Source organism: Oncorhynchus clarkii, chromosome 26 (genome assembly GCF_045791955.1).
Source record: "Oncorhynchus clarkii lewisi isolate Uvic-CL-2024 chromosome 26, UVic_Ocla_1.0, whole genome shotgun sequence".
Lineage (NCBI taxonomy): Eukaryota > Metazoa > Chordata > Actinopteri > Salmoniformes > Salmonidae > Oncorhynchus > Oncorhynchus clarkii.
In genome coordinates, this window is record NC_092172.1 from 6109582 (window position 1) to 6131198 (window position 21617).

Here is a 21617-nt window from a genome sequence, read left to right on the forward strand (position 1 = left end):
ACCAGGCCATTAGCGACCCAACGCTCATTAGCGAATTGGGTACTACCAACGCATCAGCGCCATTGTTGTACAAAGAGCACAGGAGGAGATTACCGTGACTCAACGGTCACGTGAGATGTGACTGCGGTCATGACTGCCGGTGTGGCGGAATTTACCGCAACAGCCCTAGTGTTTACACATTTGTCTCTGTATGTTTGTGTGGGCGTATGTTTCCACATTTGTGTGTGTGTGTGTGTGTGTGTTTAGGTTTCCCCTCCTGTTGTACTTACATTAGCACTCAGCTGTGTTGTCAGGGCCGAGACTTTTTCCTGGGAGGCATCCAGCTCTCGACGCAGCTTACGGATCTAAATGTAAAACACGCATCATCACCAAAACACACAACGGTCTGAGAAGGTTTGACAGGCTGAGAAGGTTTGACAGGCTGAGAAGGTTTGACAGGCTGAGAAGGTTGTGTCGGTGTGACAATACAAGAGAAAACTCCCTGATCTATTCTCTGATAGAAAGGGGTTAGGGAAAGGAAGCATCGTGTCATGGCTTCATAAAGGAGCACACAGGTGTCTGGAACCAGGGCTTATTGTCACATGGTCACCCACAACACAGACATGTGTAACTAGACACAATACTGAATACGCCCCCATGTTCCAACATGTCATATGAATACAGAGACAAGAATAAGAGAGAGAGAGAACGAGAGAGAGAGAACGAGAGAGAGAGAACGAGAGAGAGAGAGAGAACAAGAGAGAGAGAGAGAGAACGAGAGAGAACGAGAGAGGGCGAGACCGAGAGAACGAGAGAGAGAATATGAGAGACCGAGAGAGAGAGAGAACAAGAGAGAGACCGGGAGAGAGAGAGAGAGAGAGAGAGAGAGAGAGAGAGAGAGAGAGAGAGAGAGAGAACGAGAGAGACCGAGAGAGAGAGAACGAGAGAGACCGAGAGAGAGAGAACGAGAGAGAGACAGAGAGAGAGAGAGAACGAGAGAGAGAACGAGAGAGAGACAGAGAGAGAGACAGAGAGAGAGAGAGAACGAGAGAGAACGAGACAGAACGAGAGAGAGAGAGGTAGATAAAGCAACAAGAAAGAGGGAACGAAGAAAGGGGGAAAGAGTGCACTTCTTTACAAAGAAGGTGAAAGGGAGTTCAAGTCTTACCTCTGACTGGGATTTCTCTTCAGTCTGTGAAGACAAAATGAGAGAATGATTAGATGATCTATGGATCGAAAGGAAGAAAGCAGTATTATTCAAGCCAGGCCTGAAAGGGAGGGAGGGTTGAAAGTTGATATACTTCTACAGCACCTGGGGGTAACAGACTACACCAGCCCAGCATGGCTCCAGAACACTGTCTCCAGGCTCTGTGTATTTTCTCTCGTTCAAACTCCCGGATGATTTATAAGTTACAGAAACATGGTGATTATAGATGTCTGGTGTAATGGGTCTGGAAAGCAGAGATGTATGCTCCTGGAGGCGTTTTAGAGAGCGTTGGTGGGAGGAGGCAGAGTGTCTCTTTCTGCTGAGAGGCATTGTCTCCCTACACGCCACTCTGAACAATGGTAACACAGGAGAAACCACAAACGCGCAAGCAGACATATATGGCCTCATGCCCACACACACTTGCACGCATACAGTATATACTGTGTACATACACAAAGGCATGCATGCATGTAAACCCCATACACACGGACCAACCCAACACACAATACCCCCCCCCCCCCCCCCTTTACAGGTACGTCTCCACACAGAGTGACAGTCTACATTTTCAAACCAAAACACCATTCGACCCTATTCTGTTCCTACATATCTCTGTATTGTCTACCTGTGATTTGCTGTGCAGTGTGTGGGCGGTTGCTAGGTAGGCCCTGATGTCGAGCCTGTAGTGGCCGTGTTATTGTGACATAACAAACTTCAATGAATAATGTTTTTTTCACCCCCTGGTCCCGCCTGTCTGTCTGGCGCTGTCATGTGTTAAGAGCTGCTCTGACAGGTTTGCTTGTCCTGACCAGTCACCAAAACGTCCTGACCAGTCACCAGAACGTCCTGACCAGTCACCAGAATGTCCTGACCAGTCACCAAAACGTCCTGACCAGTCACCAGAACGTCCTGACCAGTCACCAGAACGTCCTGACCAGTCACCAAAACGTCCTCACCAGTCACCAGAACGTCCTGACCAGTCACCAGAACGACCTGACCAGTCACCAGAACGTCCTGACCAGTCACCAGAACGTCCTGACCAGTCACCAGAACGTCCTGACCAGTCACCAGAACGTCCTGACCAGTCACCAGAACGTCCTGACCAGTCACCAGAACGTCCTGACCAGTCACCAGAACGTCCTGACCAGTCACCAGAACGTCCTGACAAGTCACCAGAACGTCCTGACCAGTCACCAGAACGTCCTGACCAGTCACCAGAACGTCCTGACCAGTCACCAGAACGTCTTGACAAGTCACCAGAACGTCCTGACCAGTCACCAGAACGTCCTGACAAGTCACCAGAACGTCCTGACCAGTCACCAGAACGTCCTGACCAGTCACCAGAACGACCTGACCAGTCACCAGAACGTCCTGACAAGTCACCAGAACGTCCTGACCAGTCACCAGAACGTCCTGACCAGTCACCAGAACGTCCTGACCAGTCACCAGAACGTCCTGACAAGTCACCAGAACGTCCTCACCAGTCACCAGAACGTCCTGACCAGTCACCAGAACGTCCTGACCAGTCACCAGAACGCCCTGACCAGTCACCAGAACGTCCTCACCAGTCACCAGAACGTCCTGACAAGTCACCAGAACGTCCTGACCAGTCACCAGCACGTCCTGACCAGTCACCAGAACGTCCTGACCAGTCACCAGAACGTCCTGACCAGTCACCAGAACGTCCTGACCAGCCACCAGAACGTCCTGACCAGTCACCAGAACGTCCTGACCAGTCACCAGAACGTCCTGACCAGTCACCAGAACGTCCTGACAAGTCACCAGAACGTCCTGACAAGTCACCAGAACGCCCTGACCAGTCACCAGAACGTCCTGACCAGTCACCAGAACGTCCTGACAAGGAAGGAAAACAAGAACACACATTTTTCATGTCCTGAATTTGTTAAAACGCTATTTTAGGCTTAAAGGTTAGGTTTAGTGTTAAGGTTAGATTATGGGTTAGGGTTAGGGGTTAGTGAAAATACCCAAAACATTTATTGGAAAAAAGTCCAGACAATTCATAAAATTGTGTGTACATGCGCTTTGTTCCACTCTCACGCAAGTGTGAGGGGGCGGTGACAAAGTACAGCCTGTCAACACAGCGTCTACACACACAAACAGAGCTGTCGTTCACAGTTGCTTCCTAGACACGGACCTAAGTTCAGTTCAGCATATCCATCCTCATGGTTAAGGTTAGGGGTTGAAGCGATAAATCGGAGGCATAGCCAAACAATCTAAGACAGACAAACAGACCTCTCTCTCATATTCATCACAGACAAAACAAAACTGACAGGAAAAAAATGACCTTTCTCTCGCTGTGACCCCAAGTCAATAGCTGTCGATCAAAACAAACACATGACGGCACTACAATTGCTAAAGAATCATCATCATCATCATCATCATCATCCTTTCCACTGAATCGTCGTTATTTTCACTTAAAAAAACAATTAATCTCAAAACGATGGTTGAAAAGAAACAAATCCCCAATCTGCCTGAATCTGGAACATCCTCCTCTCCTCTTCCTCCATCCCACCCCTACCGTGCGTACGTCCCCAATCTGCCTGAATCTGGAACATCCTCCTCTCCTCTTCCTCCATCCCACCCCTACCGTGCGTACGTCCCAATCTGCCTGAATCTGGAACATCCTCCTCTCCTCTTCCTCCATCCCACCCCTACCGTGCGTACGTCCCAATCTGTCTGAATCTGGAACATCCTCCTCTCCTCTTCCTCCATCCCACCCCTACCGTGCGTACGTCCCAATCTGCCTGAATCTGGAACATCCTCCTCTCCTCTTCCTCCATCCCACCCCTACCGTGTGTACGTCCCAATCTGTCTGAATCTGGAACATCCTCCTCTCCTCTTCCTCCATCCCACCCCTACCGTGTGTACGTCCCAATCTGCCTGAATCTGGAACATCCTCCTCTCCTCTTCCTCCATCCCACCCCTACCGTGCGTACGTCCCAATCTGCCTGAATCTGGAACATCCTCCTCTCCTCTTCCTCCATCCCACCCCTACCGTGCGTACGTCCCAATCTGTCTGAATCTGGAACATCCTCCTCTCCTCTTCCTCCATCCCACCCCTACCGTGCGTACGTCCCAATCTGCCTGAATCTGGAACATCCTCCTCTCCTCTTCCTCCATCCCACCCCTACCGTGCGTATGTTCCAATCTGTCTGAATCTGGAACATCCTCCTCTCCTCTTCCTCCATCCCACCCCTACCGTGCGTACGTCCCAATCTGTCTGAATCTGGAACATCCTCCTCTCCTCTTCCTCCATCCCACCCCTACCGTGCGTATGTCCCAATCTGCCTGAATCTGGAACATCCTCCTCTCCTCTTCCTCCATCCCACCCCTACCGTGCGTACGTCCCAATCTGTCTGAATCTGGAACATCCTCCTCTCCTCTTCCTCCATCCCACCCCTACCGTGCGTACGTCCCAATCTGCCTGAATCTGGAACATCCTCCTCTCCTCTTCCTCCATCCCACCCCTACCGTGCGTACGTCCCAAGCTGTGACCGCTCCTGTCATGGTTAAAGCGGCCATCATCTTGATAGCTTCTGCAACTCCTAATCTTCCTTTGGTAAATCTCTCTCTCTCTGTCTCCTGAGTGATCTGCCACAGATCTGCTCTGCAGTTTCAACTCGTCAACTCTTTCTACAACACAGACCCTGCCCCGACACCTGCTTCAGGGAGTGTACCTGGCGATGGGGAGGGGCCACCTTAATAGGAAAACAACTTTTTACTGATTGGCTGGGTTGTGTGTGGGCGTGACTGGCCCCGGATCTGAGTAAGAGCAGCCACGCCTCTATCCCAGGTAAAGGACAAAAGTTGCCCCTAAGCACAGATCTAGGATCAACTTACCGAAGCCTAAATCCTAACATTAACCAGTAGGAAGAGAAACACAAAACTGACATTAGATCAGTGTCAAGCAGAAACTCTATCCAACTCCTCTGTCTCATTTCAAAGGACTCTGGTGACTTTCTACCTGAAACAACTGATTTAAGATGAGCTTTCTGAACAGCAACATAAATGCATTAGACCAACCTGGCCTGGTTAGTGAGTTGGGGTCTTTATATGAGGCATTCATATGTGGTATTAAAACATTGACTACTACAACTCCTGAACAAACATACACGGTACATATAGAGTAAAACAGTAAACTAGCGGAACAGTGACAGCTTTACCATTTGGGCGTTAGGAGCGATATTTAAATCTAAATGAAAATTTGTTCGGACTCACCGTAGAGTAGATAGAGGAGGTACTGGAGACCAGAGACAGGGAGGAGCCGTGAACTGCAGAGACAAAGCCACAGGAGAAAAGAGGGACGAGGCTTCAGTACTGTACACAACACACACTACATAAAGATGCTGTAGTAAACACACACACACACACACGTCAGACACACATGCGCGCATGTTCGTGACCAAACGAGGGAAAAATACGAACGATCTCTAAATCTAGAAAAACTACCGCACGCCATAACACATTTGAGCCCCGACAATCTCCCTAAGATGCAAATCCCTTCTTCCACCAACCGCCTCGCTCCATCCACCAGTCACCCACCCTCTCACTCGTCCTGACTCGGCCAGCCGCCACCGTGGTGAAAGTCCTAATAACCAGCCCTATATAGAGACCGCTAACACACACGGCGGTAAACTGTGTGTGTGTGTGTGTCTAGCCTCCACACTGTACAGGGTTATGATGGGAGAGGGTGTTATCTTATTGACTAACAACTGCGTCTCTGATCTTAACACCAACGTCCAGACACAATGCAGTAAGAGCGTGTCCTGCATATAACAGTGTTTGATTTTAATTTCGATGGTTTCCTGTCTACAGGCTAGAAGGCTAGGATCAGATAGAGATGTCATAGAGGAGACCAGGAAGAAGGTCTACGCACGAGAGGTGTTTCCCCTAGATTATATTCCGGGAGGGGCTCAAAAGGCCTATTAAAATAAGGCGGTGCCCCGCCTACGTAATGGTAGGCAAACTGTCCTGAAAGTTTCATTCAGTTCCATTCAAAGAGAGTTCCCCTTGAATCTGGCGATCTATGAAATTACTGACTTATCCTGTGTGTGTGTGTGAGGGCTGGTTAAACAATAGCTACATTTCTAGGTCAAGTGACACAGTGTGTAAGTGTAGTCGTCTCAACATAGGGCAACTTAAAGTGTGCTGCTATACATGTCCCAGTCCACAATTAATAACACTAAAGTAACTTATCACCAGGAAAACATATGAACACACACACACACACACACACACACACACACACACACACACACACACACACACACACACACACACACACACACACACACACACACACACACACACACACACACACACACACACACTAATATGAACACATAGACACACACACACCCATCCAATCGGTACACACACACACTCAACACACATACGCTTTCCTGCATGTCCTCATGTTTCTTGATGCAATTATTCTGGGTTTTTTAAACCCTGGAGGGAAGAATGGAATTGAGAAGAGAGGAGCGGAGAGAGACAGAGAGAGAGAGAGAGAGAGAGAAAGAGAGAGAGAGAGAGAAAGAGGAAGGGCACAACAGAGGATAAAACAGTGGCACTGGAGGGCCTGTAGAGTAATGTTTTGCGGGAACGTGTGAGGATCGCCTGGGTTCTTAATGAGGTCACACATACACTTTATCCAGAGGGCATTACAACTCTGTTTTGGTGTCACTGGGTTCCCTGTTTCTTATTCTGTCTCTCTCTCTCTCTCTCTCCCCCTGTTCCAGTATAGTGGAGATTGTAGACTATAATAGCGCACAATAGAGACTCATGCACCAAAGTATTTGTGTCTATACACACACAGGAAAGAACAGCATGCAGACTACATATTCCATGTCTGTAACTCCTGGCTTTAGATACTAACACACAGCTGTTCACTGAAGACAGACCTGATAGACTAAACACCCCACAGCACAGGCTTACCTCACACTGCTAAAGAGAGGGAGGCACACACACACACACACACACACACACACACACACACACACACACACACACACACACACACACACACACACACACACACACACACACACACACACACACACACACACACACACACACGTACACACGTGAGTGTGTTGCTGCTCGCATTGCTATACGATTCAACGCAGCTCTATTCAGTCAGGAGCCCAAAAACACTGACGCATGAGTGTTTTGACTGTTTTCTTGTCTCTCTCCAGGTTCTTCCTCAAGTTCTTCCTGAAGCGCAACCAGAACTGTCTGACGAACGCAGGGAACCCACGAGACATGAGATCCTTTCAGGTGGGAGATAGAGAACCGTTAAAACCTCATTTGACATCATTTCTTTAGACCAGGGCTCCCCAACCCTGTAGCTACCATCCACACTCACCGTGGTTGACACCACCACCTGGGAAGGACAGGGAGGGCCCTGCCCATCTAAGGACGGAAGACTTCACCATGAGTAATCATCTCTCTTCTCTTGTCGCTGCCCTCCCTCCCTCTTCTCCCTGTACTCACCCTCCTCAAAGCCATCTCTGAAGGAACCAGAGCGGCTCATGGTGCGCGTCTTCTCGTCCAATGACACGCATGAGTTCCTCAGGCGGGTGTCACCACAGGGGTCAAAGGTGATGTCCTGATTGGTCAGAGTGTTGTTCCGGAGGCTGGCCAGGTTTATCTGAGCAGCTGTGGTGGGGCTACCCACTGCAACGGACACAACTATACAGGTCAGCTTACACACACACACACACTCACACACACACAAGTACAGTGGCTTGTAAAGGTGTTTATACCGTGGGTCGTACAGAGCTGTGCGAAGTTGAAGCGTGTCCCGGAGGGTGAGGTGAGGCTGGATCCAGGTGAGAAGGGGGAGTTACTGGTCGAGTCTTGCAGCCCGCCCTGCGAATGGGAGCGCAGCCAATCGCGCGCAGCCTCCTCATGACCTCGCAGCTGGGGCGATGGGGCATACCTGCAGTACCAAACACAAGAGGTTATAGGTTGGCGGGTAAAGGTTTTGTGAGTAGGGAGCAAACCGGTGCGGTTTTTACATCCTGATTTCATCTTTACCGGGCACAACTTTGATTCGTCATATAGGGATTCGATTTTTACCAAGAGCAACTGATTATTATGTCCCGAGGAAAATGTCACATAATGTGCAAGTACTTCTCTTCAACCGAGTGCGACACAAATCAAGCGGACAGTCAACAGAAATCCAAAACGGTGCCCGAAAATCAAAGTGCGTATGACGTGAAACCATGACAACTCCGCACGTACAGTAGTGACAGGTGACGTGCCTTTACACTGAAGCGCAACACAAAATTGTGCCAAGTGCAAAAAAAAAAAAAAACAACGACACCAGCATTGGTGTAGCTGAAGCTGTGAGAAAGGGAAAGAGAGAGAGAGAGAGAGAGTGCTAAGCATGGCAGACAGTGCCTGAGTGGTCATACAGTAGGTACCTGAGTCCCTTCCTGGGCAGAGTGTTTCTATCACTGTGTGGACCCCTGCGGGATCGGCAGAGAAAAACACTTCAGGGAGAGGAGAAGAAAGGAGGAGAGGAAAGGGGGAATGTGGATAGTGTACTATTGCAATTGTAAACAATATTTACAGTGCCAGTCAAAAGTTTGGACATACATTCTAATTTCAGGGTTTTTCTTTATTTGTACTATTTTCTACATTGTAGAATACTAGTGAAGACATCAAATAACACATACTAGTCATGTAGTGACCAAAAAAAGTGTTATAACAAATCAAAATATATTTTAGATCCTTCAAAGTATGGGATGGCGTATCGCTTCAGAATGCTGTGGTAGCCATGCTGGTTAACCACACATGCGGAGATCATCTGTTCACCTAGTCTGCGTCTCACACAGACACGGCGGTTACAACCAACCACTGGTCTAATGTCCATTGCTCATGTTGCTTGGCCCAAGCAAGTCTCTTCTTCTTATTGGTGTCCTTTGGTAGTGATTTCTTTGAAGCAATTCAAACATGAAGGCCTGATTCACAGTCTCCTCTGAAAAGTTGATGTTGAGATGTGTCTGTTACTTGAACTCTGAAGCATTTATTTGGGCTGCAATTTCTAAGGCTTGTATCTCTAATGAACTTATCCTCTGCAGCAGAGGTAACTCGGGGGCTTCCTTTCCTGTGGCGGTCCTCATGAGAGCTAGTTTCATCATAGCGTTTGATGGTTTTTGTAACTGCACTTGAAGAAACTTTCAAAGTTCTTGAAATGTTCCATATTGACTGACCTTCATGTCTTAAAGTAATGATTATTTGAGGTGATCTTGCCATAATATGGACTTGGTCTAGGGCTATCTTCTGCTATCTTCTGTATACCACCCCTATTATGTCACAACAGAACTGATTGGCTCAAACGCATTAAGGAAAGAAATGCATTCCAGGTGACTACTTCATGAAGCTGGTTGAGAGAATGCCAAGAGTGTGCAAAGCTGTCATCAAGGCTGGTTACTTTGAAGAAGTTCTAATATAAAATATATTTTGATATGTTTAACACTTTTTTGGTTACTACATGATTCCATATGTGTTATTTCATAGTTTTGATGTCTTCACTATTACTCTACACTGTGGAAAATAGTGAAAATAAATATCTATCGCTTTTCTGAAAAATATATTTTGTGACACATCTTAGTGTTGTATCGTGTCTTAGCAGTGATTGGTGTTTTTAAATATCAAGCTCCAAGTCTAAGTTTTGCCACAAGATGGCAGCATATAAACAGCGATGGGGGACTGAGAGCCTGTAACACACACACACACACACACACACACACACACACACACACACACACACACACACACACACACACACACACACACACACACTTTTACCTTTCCTGTTTCCGAGGTAAGGTGTTTCGGTTGAATTTAGGGCTAGCGGAGGGGGAGGACAGGGGGCTGATGGGAAGGGGGAGGGGGGCACAACAGACAAAGAGAGAAAGAACTTTAGAAAGAAAAGAGAGGGAGACGAATCCTCTGAAGGAGAGAGCCGCATTGAGTCCAGCCGTTGCCACAAGCGAAAATCACCACCACCTGCTCACCAATGAATCTGCTCTACTGGTCTAGTAAGTAAAGATAATGAGATGTGTCAGAGAAGGTAACACCAGAATTGATCTGAAATGACATCGCATGACGGCATACCTTCAACAATGCTTTCCGTGGAGATGCTTGGACAGTATGGTGATAATGTGGCTGATACATTCCGGTCACGTACACATTCGTGTACGCAGGGATGTTTCATAACGACACACTGAACAAACACAATATGACAGTGCATGCCATGGCAACAGCTGACAGGCTCCTTGTTTTTCTGTCCATATAAAGATATGATGACCAAGATCAGAGCAGATTCCCCCAACATCCCACTCTTACCACTCAAACCCTCCCTCCCTCCCTCCACCCCACCTGTCCTCACCTCTCAGACATGCCGTCTTGATGCTGCTGGTCCTGCCCAGAGCCGAGAGGGTGTCCTCCCTGCTGTCCCTTCCTCCCTCCCTACCCTCCCTCCCCTCCCTCCCTCCATCCACCCCACCTGTCCTCACCTCTCAGACATGCCGTCTTGATGCTGCTGGTCCTGCCCAGAGCCGAGAGGGTGTCCTCCCTGCTGTCCCTTCCTCCCTCCCTACCTCCCCTCCCTCCCTCCCTCCCTCCACCCACCCCACCTGTCCTCACCTCTCAGACATGCCCGTCTTGATGCTGCTGGTCCTGCCCAGAGCCGAGAGGGTGTCCTCCCTGCTGTCCCTTCCTCCATGCCCAGCGCTGCTCACACTCATGTCGATGGACTCGCTGCTGGTGTGCATGCTGCTGACCGAGGGGTAGCCCAGGCTTCCCGCCCCGCCACCGTGCCCGCTGTGCCCACCCAGGGTACCCTCCCTGCTCTGGGCAGAGGAGCCAGTGCTCATGGTGGTGCCCCAGGTCAGGCTGTTGGAGGGCCCCGTGGAGGAGTAGACAGAGCCGGGGCTGGACGCACTCTGGGGGGCACACAGGAGGAATTCTGGATTCATCGAGTGATTTTCATACGTTACATTTAATGGTTGCGCTTCCACTCCCCAAGGTCCAATCATATGTCTGCTGTCTTCTTACAGTGTTATTCATGTCGCGATCTGCTGTTGCTAGTTACACGGTTGCTTGCTATCACAGCCAGCTATTGTATCACAGGGCTACCTATCGTGATCGGCGCTGGTAGCTAAAGTTGGCTATTTTCTTTGTGCCAGTATGAACTCTGTTCGTGGACACCGATGCTTATCAAGAGGCCACAAAAATATTGCCTGCTCATGTAAATAGGTTTGGCTAGTCTGCCTATCTCACCTGTTCGCTACCCAGCGTGTTATGGCCCGTGCTCAGGTTCCGTCCTCCGTACAGGGGGCTGCTGCCCTCACTCTCCCCCCCTACACCCCCAGGGGAGTCCAGAGCGGCATGGGTAGCGTGAGGGTTGGAGATCACCGTTGAGTTCTTCATGTTCTCTGCTGTGGTGACCGGAACCTGCTTACTGGACTTACCACCAAACAACCTGACGGAGAAGGAGAAGAGAAGGAGAAGAGAAGGAGAAGAGAAGGAGAAGAGAAGGAGAAGAGAAGGAGAAGAGAAGGAGAAGAGAAGGAGAAGAGAAGCAGAAAGTTGAAAAGGAGAACTTGCAAAAAATCTCTCTTCAAAGAGTCTCTTAAATGATCACACAGCACCCTCACACCAAAAAAGCCTTTTCGTGGACGAACACTCACGTTTCATTCCTCCCTCTTACTAGCTCTGACTTGGCTGACAGCTACTTTATTAAGGAACATTTGTGAACTCGGCTATTTCAGCCACACCCGTTGCTGACTGGTGTATAAAATTGAGCACACAGCCATGCAATCTCCATAGACAAATATTGGCAGTACAATGGCCTTACTGAAGAGCTCAGTGACGTTCAACGTGGCACCGTCATAGGATGCCACCTTCCCAACAAGTCAGTTCCTCAAATTTCAAATTTCAACTGTAAGTGCTGTTATTGTGAAGTGGAAACGTTTTGGAGAAACAATGGCACAGCCGCAAAGTTTTAGGACACACAAGCTCACAGAATGGGACCGCCGAGGGCTGAAGTAAAACATTTTTTTGCCTGTCCTTGGTTGCAACACTCAGTACCGAGTTCCAAACTGCCTCTGGAAGCAAACATCAGCACAAGAACTGTGCATTGGGAGCTTCATAAAATATGTTTTCCATGGCTGAGCAGCAGCACACAAGCCTAAGATTATGTGCAAAGCCAAGCGTCAGCTGGAGTGGTGTAAAGCTTGCCGCCATTGGGGTCATTGTCATGCTGACATAGGAAAGATCCTTCCCCAAACTGTTGCGATAAGTTGGAAGCACAACATTGTCTAGAATGTCATTGTATGCTAAGGTGCTTAGCCCAAACCATGAAAAACAGCCCCAGACCATTATTCCTCCTCCACCAAACTTTACAGTTGGCACTATGCATTGGAGCAGTGGAAATGCGTTCTCTGGAGTGATGAATGTGGGTTCGGCGTATACCAGGAGAACGCTACCTGCCCCAATGCATAGTGCCAACTGTAACACTTGGTGGAGGAGGAATAATGGTCTGTTTTTCATTGTTCGGGCCAGGCACCTTAGTCCCAGTGAATGGAAATCTTAACACTACAGCATACACTGACATTGTAGGCGATTCTGTGGTTCCAACTTTGTGGCAACAGTTTGGGGAAGACCCTTCCCTGTTTCAGCATGACAATGCCCCCGTGCACAAAGCGAGGTCCATACAGAAATGGTTTGTAGAGATCGGTGTGGAAGAACTTGACTGGCCTGCACAGAGCCCTGACCTCAACCCCATCGAATACCTTCGGGATGAATTGGAATGCCGACTGCGAGCCAGGCCTAATCGCCCAACATCAGTGCCCGACCTCACTAATGCTCTTGTGGCTGAATGGAAGCAAGTCCCAGCAGTAATGTTCCAACATCTAGCGGAAAGCCTTCTCAGAAGAGTGGAGGCTTTTATAGCAGCAAAGGGGGGACCAATTCCCTATTAATGCCCATGATTATGGAATGGCTAGGTTATCCAACCTGGCCATTTTAAAATGAACGCACTAACTGTAAATCGCACTGGATAAGAGCGTCTGCTAAATGACTCAAATGTAAATGTAAAAATAAATGTAGGTAGATGGACACACAGAGAGAGAGAGACACGAAACATGTAGAGTATTGTAGACGCATTTCTGTTTTAAAGTCATTGCTAGTAACCGCCCCCATTTCACACTATTGAGTAAAGGCTTGGGGGGATTATATCTGAGTAAAGTTTGAAGCATCACGTTAGCATACCCCCTTGCCTTAAGCCAAAAGACAGTGGCGCCGTCCCAAATGGCTCCCTAATCCTCATTTAGCGCACTACATTTGTTGCGGGGTCCCATTTAGGACGTGACCAGAGCGCGTTGGCGGTTAAGACGGTAGGCAGGGTGATAATATAGAGCCGGGTCTTCAAAGCCTTATTACCCAGAGAGATTAATGAGCCAGCCCAGCAGTGGTGAGGTAAGACTCCGCTCGTGTTACTGTGCACATACAAAGTGCACAGACTTGGCACTATGAAAGAGTGTGGTCTCAGACCTGGCTGCTGAACAGAAATGCTGAAGAGTTCGTTTTCATACAGTGGACTGATGTGACCTTTGTGTATGGATGTGAATGTGAATGTGTGTGTGTGTGTGTGTGTGTGTGTGTGTGTGTGTGTGCGTGCGTTTTGCATCACACTAGGAATAGGTTTCAGACAATGTACTGTCAATGGGTGTCATTAATGACCACGTTTAAGTGTGAGTGACATTATATATCTCTGTATGTGAGTGTGTGTGTGTGTGAGTCTGTTCACCTGCGCAGTGTGGGTGAGGCAACCTGCTGTCTCCCGGTGAGAGGTACGGTGGAAGCCCCTCCCCTCAGGTTGTCCACGCCCTCTGACACGCCCTTCTCTCGGTCCGTCTGATTGGCTGGCGAGACCCCAGTCCCACTTCCATTCATTTTCCCAGTGTTTCCCGTGTCTCTGCTTTTACTGTGAGTGGTAACGGAAAGCACAGCCGCTTCGATGCTGCTGGTCGACGACCGGTTTCCGTTACGCGCGGCGCCGCCGGACCGGCTGGGTCTTGGGAGGCTCCTGTACTGCAGTGTGGAGCGGGTGCTCACCTGGAGGTACCCGTCGTCATGGTGACCTAGACCGGACCCCACATCTTGACCTCCGACCTTTATCCCAACGGCTAAGGATCTCGTCCCGGACTTGGGCATCTTCCCAAGAGTAGCTGACCCGCTCGTGATGGTGGCGCCACTGGTGGTAACCATAGTAACCATCCCAGAACTCTGCTTCTTGAAGCCAAATGTGCTGGTGGGGGTGCGGGAGGTCAGTGTGTGAGACTGGGAGTGGGGTTCGGACAGGGCGTGTGTGAGGGTGTGTGTGTGGGACGTGCGGGCGGAGGCAGCGGCAGAAGAGGGTGTGTTTCGCTTGGCCTCGTCGTCACTGCTGCGCCCGGCGTCGGAGGGCGAGCGTCGGAGGCCGTTGGAGCGAGGGGAGAGGCGGCCCTTCTCGGACACCTTGACGTCGTCTGTTTTACCTACAGGTACACAGGACGGGACACACAGCAGGGGTTTAGGTCAGAGGAGAGTTTGTCATAGTTGTGGTGTTTGAGAAGGTTAACGACTCAAGATTCAGACAACACACGAGAGAAGACGACACAGCAAAACACTGCCAGGACAGAAAACGCCCATTACCTGCGCTGTGGGGCTTTATCACAGCGGACCCTGACGTTCCAGTAGCTTTAGTCCTGGGGCTGGTCACCCCCACCTGAGCACTCATGCCCCCCTTCCAGGACCCTGTGTGTGTCATTGAGGGAGTCCTCCTCCCCGAGCCCACCTTATCCGACTCGTCGGACACGTCCGAGGGGTTCCGGCGGGCCCACTTGGAGCCCTGGTCCATCCTGCTGACCTCACTGTCCGACAACCCGTCTGACCTCTTGACCTCGTCACCTGACCAGGCGGGGTTCAGGGTGGTGGAGGCCGAGTGCTTCTCAGCATCCGTTACAGGCTGGTGGTGGTGGTGGGGGGGGGCACACAGAGGATGAGAGAAGAGTGATCTATTTCATGGTGCTCCGGTATATATGGGAATAAACAGCTAAATCGGGCTGAAGTTAGTAACCTCCACATGTGCCTGTAGGGCTGTGATGATAGTGGTATGAGAGTATACTGACCATATGCGACGCACTACTCAGCCTACGATAACCTCTGCACTATGTGGATCCAACATGGAGGCAGTTTGGACGGAGAGAGACTATGTTCATCTAGGTGTCCGGCTCAAAGGTCAACTACTACTGGGAGAGTGCAGCCTCAGTTATCCTACATCAAATAACCAGTATATTAAATGAGTGTTATTGGATAGCGGGGGCGCGTTATCCAGACACCCGACCCCTTTCCCAAAGCCACCCAAAAACGAGCTGAGGGTAGAATCACCGCTCAGACAGCTTGTCTAAAGGTGGCTTCTTAAAATGGGTATTTATTGACTTGAGGCAAGTTCAAACATCAGCCTTTAGTCTAGTCAGTTCCCAGGTCTGCCACCATAGGCTCATAATTCCAATATCATTAACACGCTCGGAGCTAAGGGGGGAGAGAAAAGGGACGGGGGAGAGGAGAAAGAGGGGGGGGGGGGGGGGGGAGTGTGAGACTGTACTTGAGAGTTTATCTGTGAGTCCGTTCAGCGCCTGGGGCTGTATTCGTGTGTGTATGTGTGTGAGTGTGTGCACTTGTGTGTGTGTGCAAGCTTGTGTGTGTGTGTGTGTGTGTGTGCATGCTTGTGTATGTGTGCATGCATGCTTGTGTGTGTGTATGTGTGCGTGCTTGTGTGTGTGTGTGTGTGTGCATGCTTGTGTGTGTGTGTGTGTGTGTGTGTGTGTGTGTGGGTGCCGTTCACGCATACGTGCTTGTGTCTAGCCTCCACACCGACCTGTCCGTTGAGGGCCTTGCGCTGTGCGGCCGGTGTGTTGGCGTAGGAGCTGATGGAGGAGCTGGTGTTGATGTCATCTGTGTCGACGGTGTCACTGACGCCACTGCTCACTGAGCTGCTGTCATCCCAGCTGGGAGAGAAAGGAGAAAAAGATAGGTTGAATTAAACAGCACCATTTTAACCAGGGTAAAGGGAGGAGAGAGGAGAGGTGACATGCCAGCCACGACAAAAGAGAAGAGGGCATACCCAAAAGGGTTTCGTTTTAAAAAAGAAAAATGGTACAAAATGTGCCTTTAATAAACAGATACCTCATTTGTAAACAGAGCTGAACAAGGGTTCGGTGTATGGTTGAATGGGCGCAACCGAAGAGGACTCTCCAATTAAATCAGTGTTACATTTTCTACTTCAGAGCCTTCGTCTTATTTCCAGCCGAGGAATCGGCCGAATATTGTGAATATTTCACATTTCATTACCATTCCTCTATGAAGCAACACATACGCTCTACCAGGGCTCTGCAACCCACTTCCCGGAGAGCTACAGTCCTGTACCTTTTCCCTCCAACCCTAATCTAGCACGCCTGCTTCTGATAATCATCTGGTCGATAAGCTGAATCGGGTTAGATACTGGGGTTGGCGCCACAACCTACAGGAGGGTAGCTCTCCGAGGAACAGGGTTGGAGAGCGCTGCTCGAGACGGACGACGGCAATGTATCGCTCACTCTGGCTCGGAATAGAAATCCCCTGACAGTGTAGACGCCCTACTAGCCTGGCTAAAGCTCCGTGACCGTACAAGCTGGTGAACCCGCGGAGACGGGAGGGATATTTTATGTGTGAGCGTAATTCCCGGGTGATAACACACAGTCGCTCTCTGCACCAGGGAGAAAAGCCCTGCTAAGAGGCAGGGTGAATGTACGACACGGCTCACAGTCGGGCAGCAGCATAGAGCCCCGAGCTGCCTGGAAATCTCAGTCTCACACACACACACACACACACACACACACACACACACACACACACACACACACACACACACACACTGACTGGAGGCTGTCCATCAAAACAACTAACCTTGAACAGGAGACTAACCTTGAACAGGAAGGTTCTACAACACACACAAACTAGTCTTTAACCCCACTTGGAACAATTATACAGGCTGTGTTTGTCTATCCCCAACCCTGAAGCGGGGTAGGGGACGGGAGACGGGGGGGTCGCCCGGGAGACTAGAGTGTGTGTGTGTGTGGGGGGGGGGGGGGGGGGGGGGCATGCAAGAGAGACTAGAGTGATATCTAGAAAGACTATGGATGAGACAGGACCACAGGGAGGGAGAAAGAGTTAAAAGCTGCCTTGACAACTATTCAAGACCACGCACAAGCGCGCGTGCCCACACACACACACACACACACACAGCTGCTATTGTCTCCTGGTGTTTGGATTAGTGTCATCCAGGGACAGATCCGTCACCTCTAATGCGACAGACACACGCAGCCCTGTCGCTACAGACGCACACACTGAAACACATCCGCGTGTCCTCACTGACTTTGGCTTAAGCCCCAGGAAGCATCTGTCCCTCATCTGCAGACAGGATGATGTCATGAATCATACTTCAAACACACACACACACACACACAGCCCTTTACAACATACTGGGGAATCGTACATTAACAAACTATCATCATGCATATCTGATATCTATCACAAGCACTGCAGTCTGTAGCTTAAGTGCCGAGGCTCGGACGCTTTGAAGTTGCCTTAAACCCACAGTATGTCTGTTCTGGACAGGACTGCAGACAGAGCGAACTGGTAAGAGATTTAGACTGACCACAGCCGTCTAAACATGTTCACACAGCCATATGGGGGATAGTCCCCCCCCCCCCAACGCACAGAGACGGAGAGACAGAGAGAGAGCGAGAGAGAAACATCACAGACCAACTGAGAATCTAAGGTTCTTGTCCATATTTAAAATCTAGTATCCTTCTGAAGATGTAGATTAGCCCATTTTCAAAAGGAAAAAGAGCCATCACACACACTCTCTTACCTGGCCAGAGTTCCTGGGAGGCCGTGGGAACCTGGAGGGTGGGGGAGAATGCCGAGTTGGACAGAGAGCTTCATGAGTCCATACCGCTGAGTTACACACTGAGCTAGCCAACCTCTCTCACTTTCTGCTTCTCTCACTCTATCCCTCTCCTTCTGCCTCCGCCAGTCTCCCTCTCTCTCTTTCTGCTTCTCTCACTCTATCCCTCTCCTTCTGCCTCCGCCAGTCTCTCTCTCTCTCTCTTTCTGCTTCTCTCACTCTATCCCTCTCCTTCTGCCTCCGCCAGTCTCTCTCTCTCTCTTTCTGCTTCTCTCACTCTATCCCTCTCCTTCTGCCTCCGCCAGTCTCTCTCTCTCTCTTTCTGCTTCTCTCACTCTACCCCTCTCCTTCTGCCTTCGCCAGTCTCTCTCTCTCTCTCTTTCTGCTTCTCTCACTCTACCCCTCTCCTTCTGCCTCCGCCAGTCTCTCTCTCTCTCTCTTTCTGCTTCTCTCACTCTATCCCTCTCCTTCTGCCTCCGCCAGTCTCCCTCTCTCTCTTTCTGCTTCTCTCACTCTACCCTCTCCTTCTGCCTCTCCCTCTGCCAGTCTCACTCTCTCTTTGTGTCTGCCTCCTCCCCCCCACTCCGCGTTTATCCCATGCTCACTCTGGCCCTTTCTGTTTTTCTGACTGTGTCTTCTGCACTCATCATCCCTCCCTCTTTTCTCTCTCCTGTTGCCTTATCTCCTCTTGCATATTCCCCCGTCTCTCTTTCTCCCTGGACTGAGTGAGGGAACCGTGAAAGAGAGAGAGAGAGAGAGTGTTCCCTCCTAGTGCATGTAACCTGACCTTCCCCAAGCCCAGTTAACCAGCTCACTGCCGCAGCCGAACCAGTAACGTCACAGCAACAATGACAAACTCTCCCAAATGTTTGTGTCGTTGTTGTAATTAAATGTAACCTTTATTTAACTAGGCAAGTCGGTTAAGAACCAATTCTTAATTACAATGACGGCCTACCGCTAACAGTGGGTTAACCGTCTTGTTCAGGGGCAGAACGACAGATTTTTTACCATGTCGGCTCAGGGATTCGAACCAGCAACCTTCCAAATCCTACGGAACCAAAATAAGTCATCCTCAAAAGACCCAACAGCAGTATGAAGCTGCAGCACAGTCATAGTATGGATCACAGCCACACAGACAGATTCGACCAGATTCGCCCATTCAAAACATCATTCCTTATTATCATCAACTAAGACATTCCCAAATCCAACATACCCGACTTCCCCATGCATGTCGGTGTGTGCGATCCCTGGAGTTCCCCGACAGATCCACCCTGACTAACTGCCAGCCCATTACTAATTAGAGATCAGCCCAGCAAACATGGCCCGAACCCATAGCCTCCTACTGGCAGCACAACCTACCTATTAACTACCGCCCAGCCATTTAGAGCCCATCAGGAAGGACAGCGACACTAACCACAGCCCCCCCCCCCCCCCCCCCCCCCCATTGAACTTAGAAAGAGAAGCAGTGCCAAGCATGGAAATGCAAACAGCGAAACGCCAGAAGGTTATGGGTTCAATTGATGTGTGTGGATCCACAATCAATTGACTTTTGCGTCGATTACTGAGCAGGGAAATCTCTCTTCGTACGACGGAGAACTTCACAGCTGTGTGGTGGCTTGCGGAAATGGAGTTAAATGGATTCATTTGAGCATTGGCCTTTAGGATGAGGTTAGGTGTACAGACAGACTATTCTCTTTTTAAAAGTATATGGTGAAAATAAAATGTAAAAAACAACAACACACTGCCTTTGTAAGCATCAGGCATGACGGTGATGATGAAAGGTGGGAGGGAGTCCTGGGAGACTGCAACGCTAACATTCACAAGTCCCTCTGCAAATTTAATTCAAAGGATTAGAAAAGCTATGTAACAGTAGGAGGGAGAGAGACAGTAGGTGGAGAGAGAGAGAGATGGAGAGAGACAGTAGGTGGATGGAGAGAGAGAGAGATGGAGAGACACAGTAGGTGGATGGAGAGAGATGGAGAGAGACAGTAGGTGGATGGAGAGAGAGAGAGATGGAGAGACACAGTAGGGGGAGAGAGAGAGAGATGGAGAGAGACAGTAGGTGGAGAGAGAGAGAGACAGTAGGTGGGAGAGAGAGATGGAGAGAGACAGTAGGTGGAGAGAGAGAGAGATGGAGAGAGACAGTAGGGGGGAGAGAGAGAGATAGAGACAGTAGGTGGGAGAGAGAGAGATAGAGACAGTAGGTGGGAGAGAGAGATGGAGAGAGACAGTAGGTGGGAGAGAGAGATAGAGAGAGACAGTAGGGGGGAGAGAGAGATAGAGAGAGACAGTAGGGGGGAGAGAGAGATAGAGAGAGACAGTAGGGGGGAGAGAGAGATAGAGACAGACAGTAGTGGAGAGAGAGAGATGAAGAGAGACAGTAGGGGGGAGAGAGAGAGATGGAGAGAGACAGTAGGCGGAGAGAGAGAGATGAAGAGAGACAGTAGGGGGGAGAGAGAGATGAAGAGAGACAGTAGGGGGGAGAGAGAGAGATGGAGAGAGACAGTAGGGGGGAGAGAGAGAGATGGCGAGAGACAGTAGGCGGAGAGAGAGAGATGGAGAGAGACAGTAGGCGGAGAGAGAGAGATGGAGAGAGACAGTAGGTGGAGAGAGAGAGAGAGAGAGAGATGAAGAGAGACAGTAGGTGGAGAGAGAGAGAGAGAGAGAGAGAGAGAGAGATGAAGAGAGACAGTAGGTGGAGAGAGAGAGAGAGAGAGAGATGAAGAGAGAGTAGGCGGAGAGAGAGAGAGAGAGATGAAGAGAGACAGTAGGTGGATAGAGAGAGAGAGAGAGAGATGAAGAGAGACAGTAGGCGGAGAGAGAGAGAGAGAGAGAGATGAAGAGAGACAGTAGGTGGAGAGAGAGAGAGAGAGATGAAGAGAGACAGTAGGCGGAGAGAGAGAGAGAGATGAAGAGAGAGTAGGCGGAGAGAGAGAGAGAGAGATGAAGAGAGACAGTAGGTGGATAGAGAGAGAGAGACAGACAGTAGTGAGAGAGAGAGAGATGAAGAGAGACAGTAGGGGAGAGAGAGAGAGATGGAGAGAGACAGTAGGCGGAGAGAGAGAGAGAGAGAGAGATGAAGAGAGACAGTAGGGAGAGAGAGAGAGAGATGAAGAGAGACAGTAGGGGGAGAGAGAGAGAGATGGAGAGAGACAGTCGGTGGGGAGAGAGAGAGAGATGGCGAGAGACAGTAGGCGGAGAGAGAGAGATGGAGAGAGACAGTAGGCGGAGAGAGAGAGATGGAGAGAGACAGTAGGTGAGAGAGAGAGAGAGAGAGATGAAGAGAGACAGTAGGTGGAGAGAGAGAGAGAAGAGAGAGAGAGAGAGAGAGAGAGAGAGAGAGATGTCCACACTCAGAGAGACAGTAGGTGTGCTTGCATAAGAGAGAGAGAGAGAGAATGTGCA

At 49.8% G+C, this 21617-nt stretch overlaps 1 protein-coding gene across 1 annotated transcript in view; it reads right to left on the reverse strand.

The window, feature by feature from the left end:
• Positions 1-21617, reverse strand: part of LOC139384402 (neuron navigator 2-like) — a 135168-nt gene that overhangs the window by 15353 nt on the left and 98198 nt on the right. Inside the window, exons 13-24 of the mRNA XM_071129157.1 lie at positions 16116-16272; positions 14918-15230; positions 14031-14760; positions 11501-11702; positions 10865-11163; positions 10025-10090; positions 8635-8679; positions 7972-8147; positions 7700-7882; positions 5423-5475; positions 1148-1171; positions 270-344 (exon numbers count right to left, since the gene is read on the reverse strand). Coding sequence (XP_070985258.1) covers positions 270-344; positions 1148-1171; positions 5423-5475; positions 7700-7882; positions 7972-8147; positions 8635-8679; positions 10025-10090; positions 10865-11163; positions 11501-11702; positions 14031-14760; positions 14918-15230; positions 16116-16272 — 2323 coding nt within the window. The remainder of the gene's footprint in view (positions 1-269; positions 345-1147; positions 1172-5422; positions 5476-7699; positions 7883-7971; positions 8148-8634; positions 8680-10024; positions 10091-10864; positions 11164-11500; positions 11703-14030; positions 14761-14917; positions 15231-16115; positions 16273-21617) is intronic.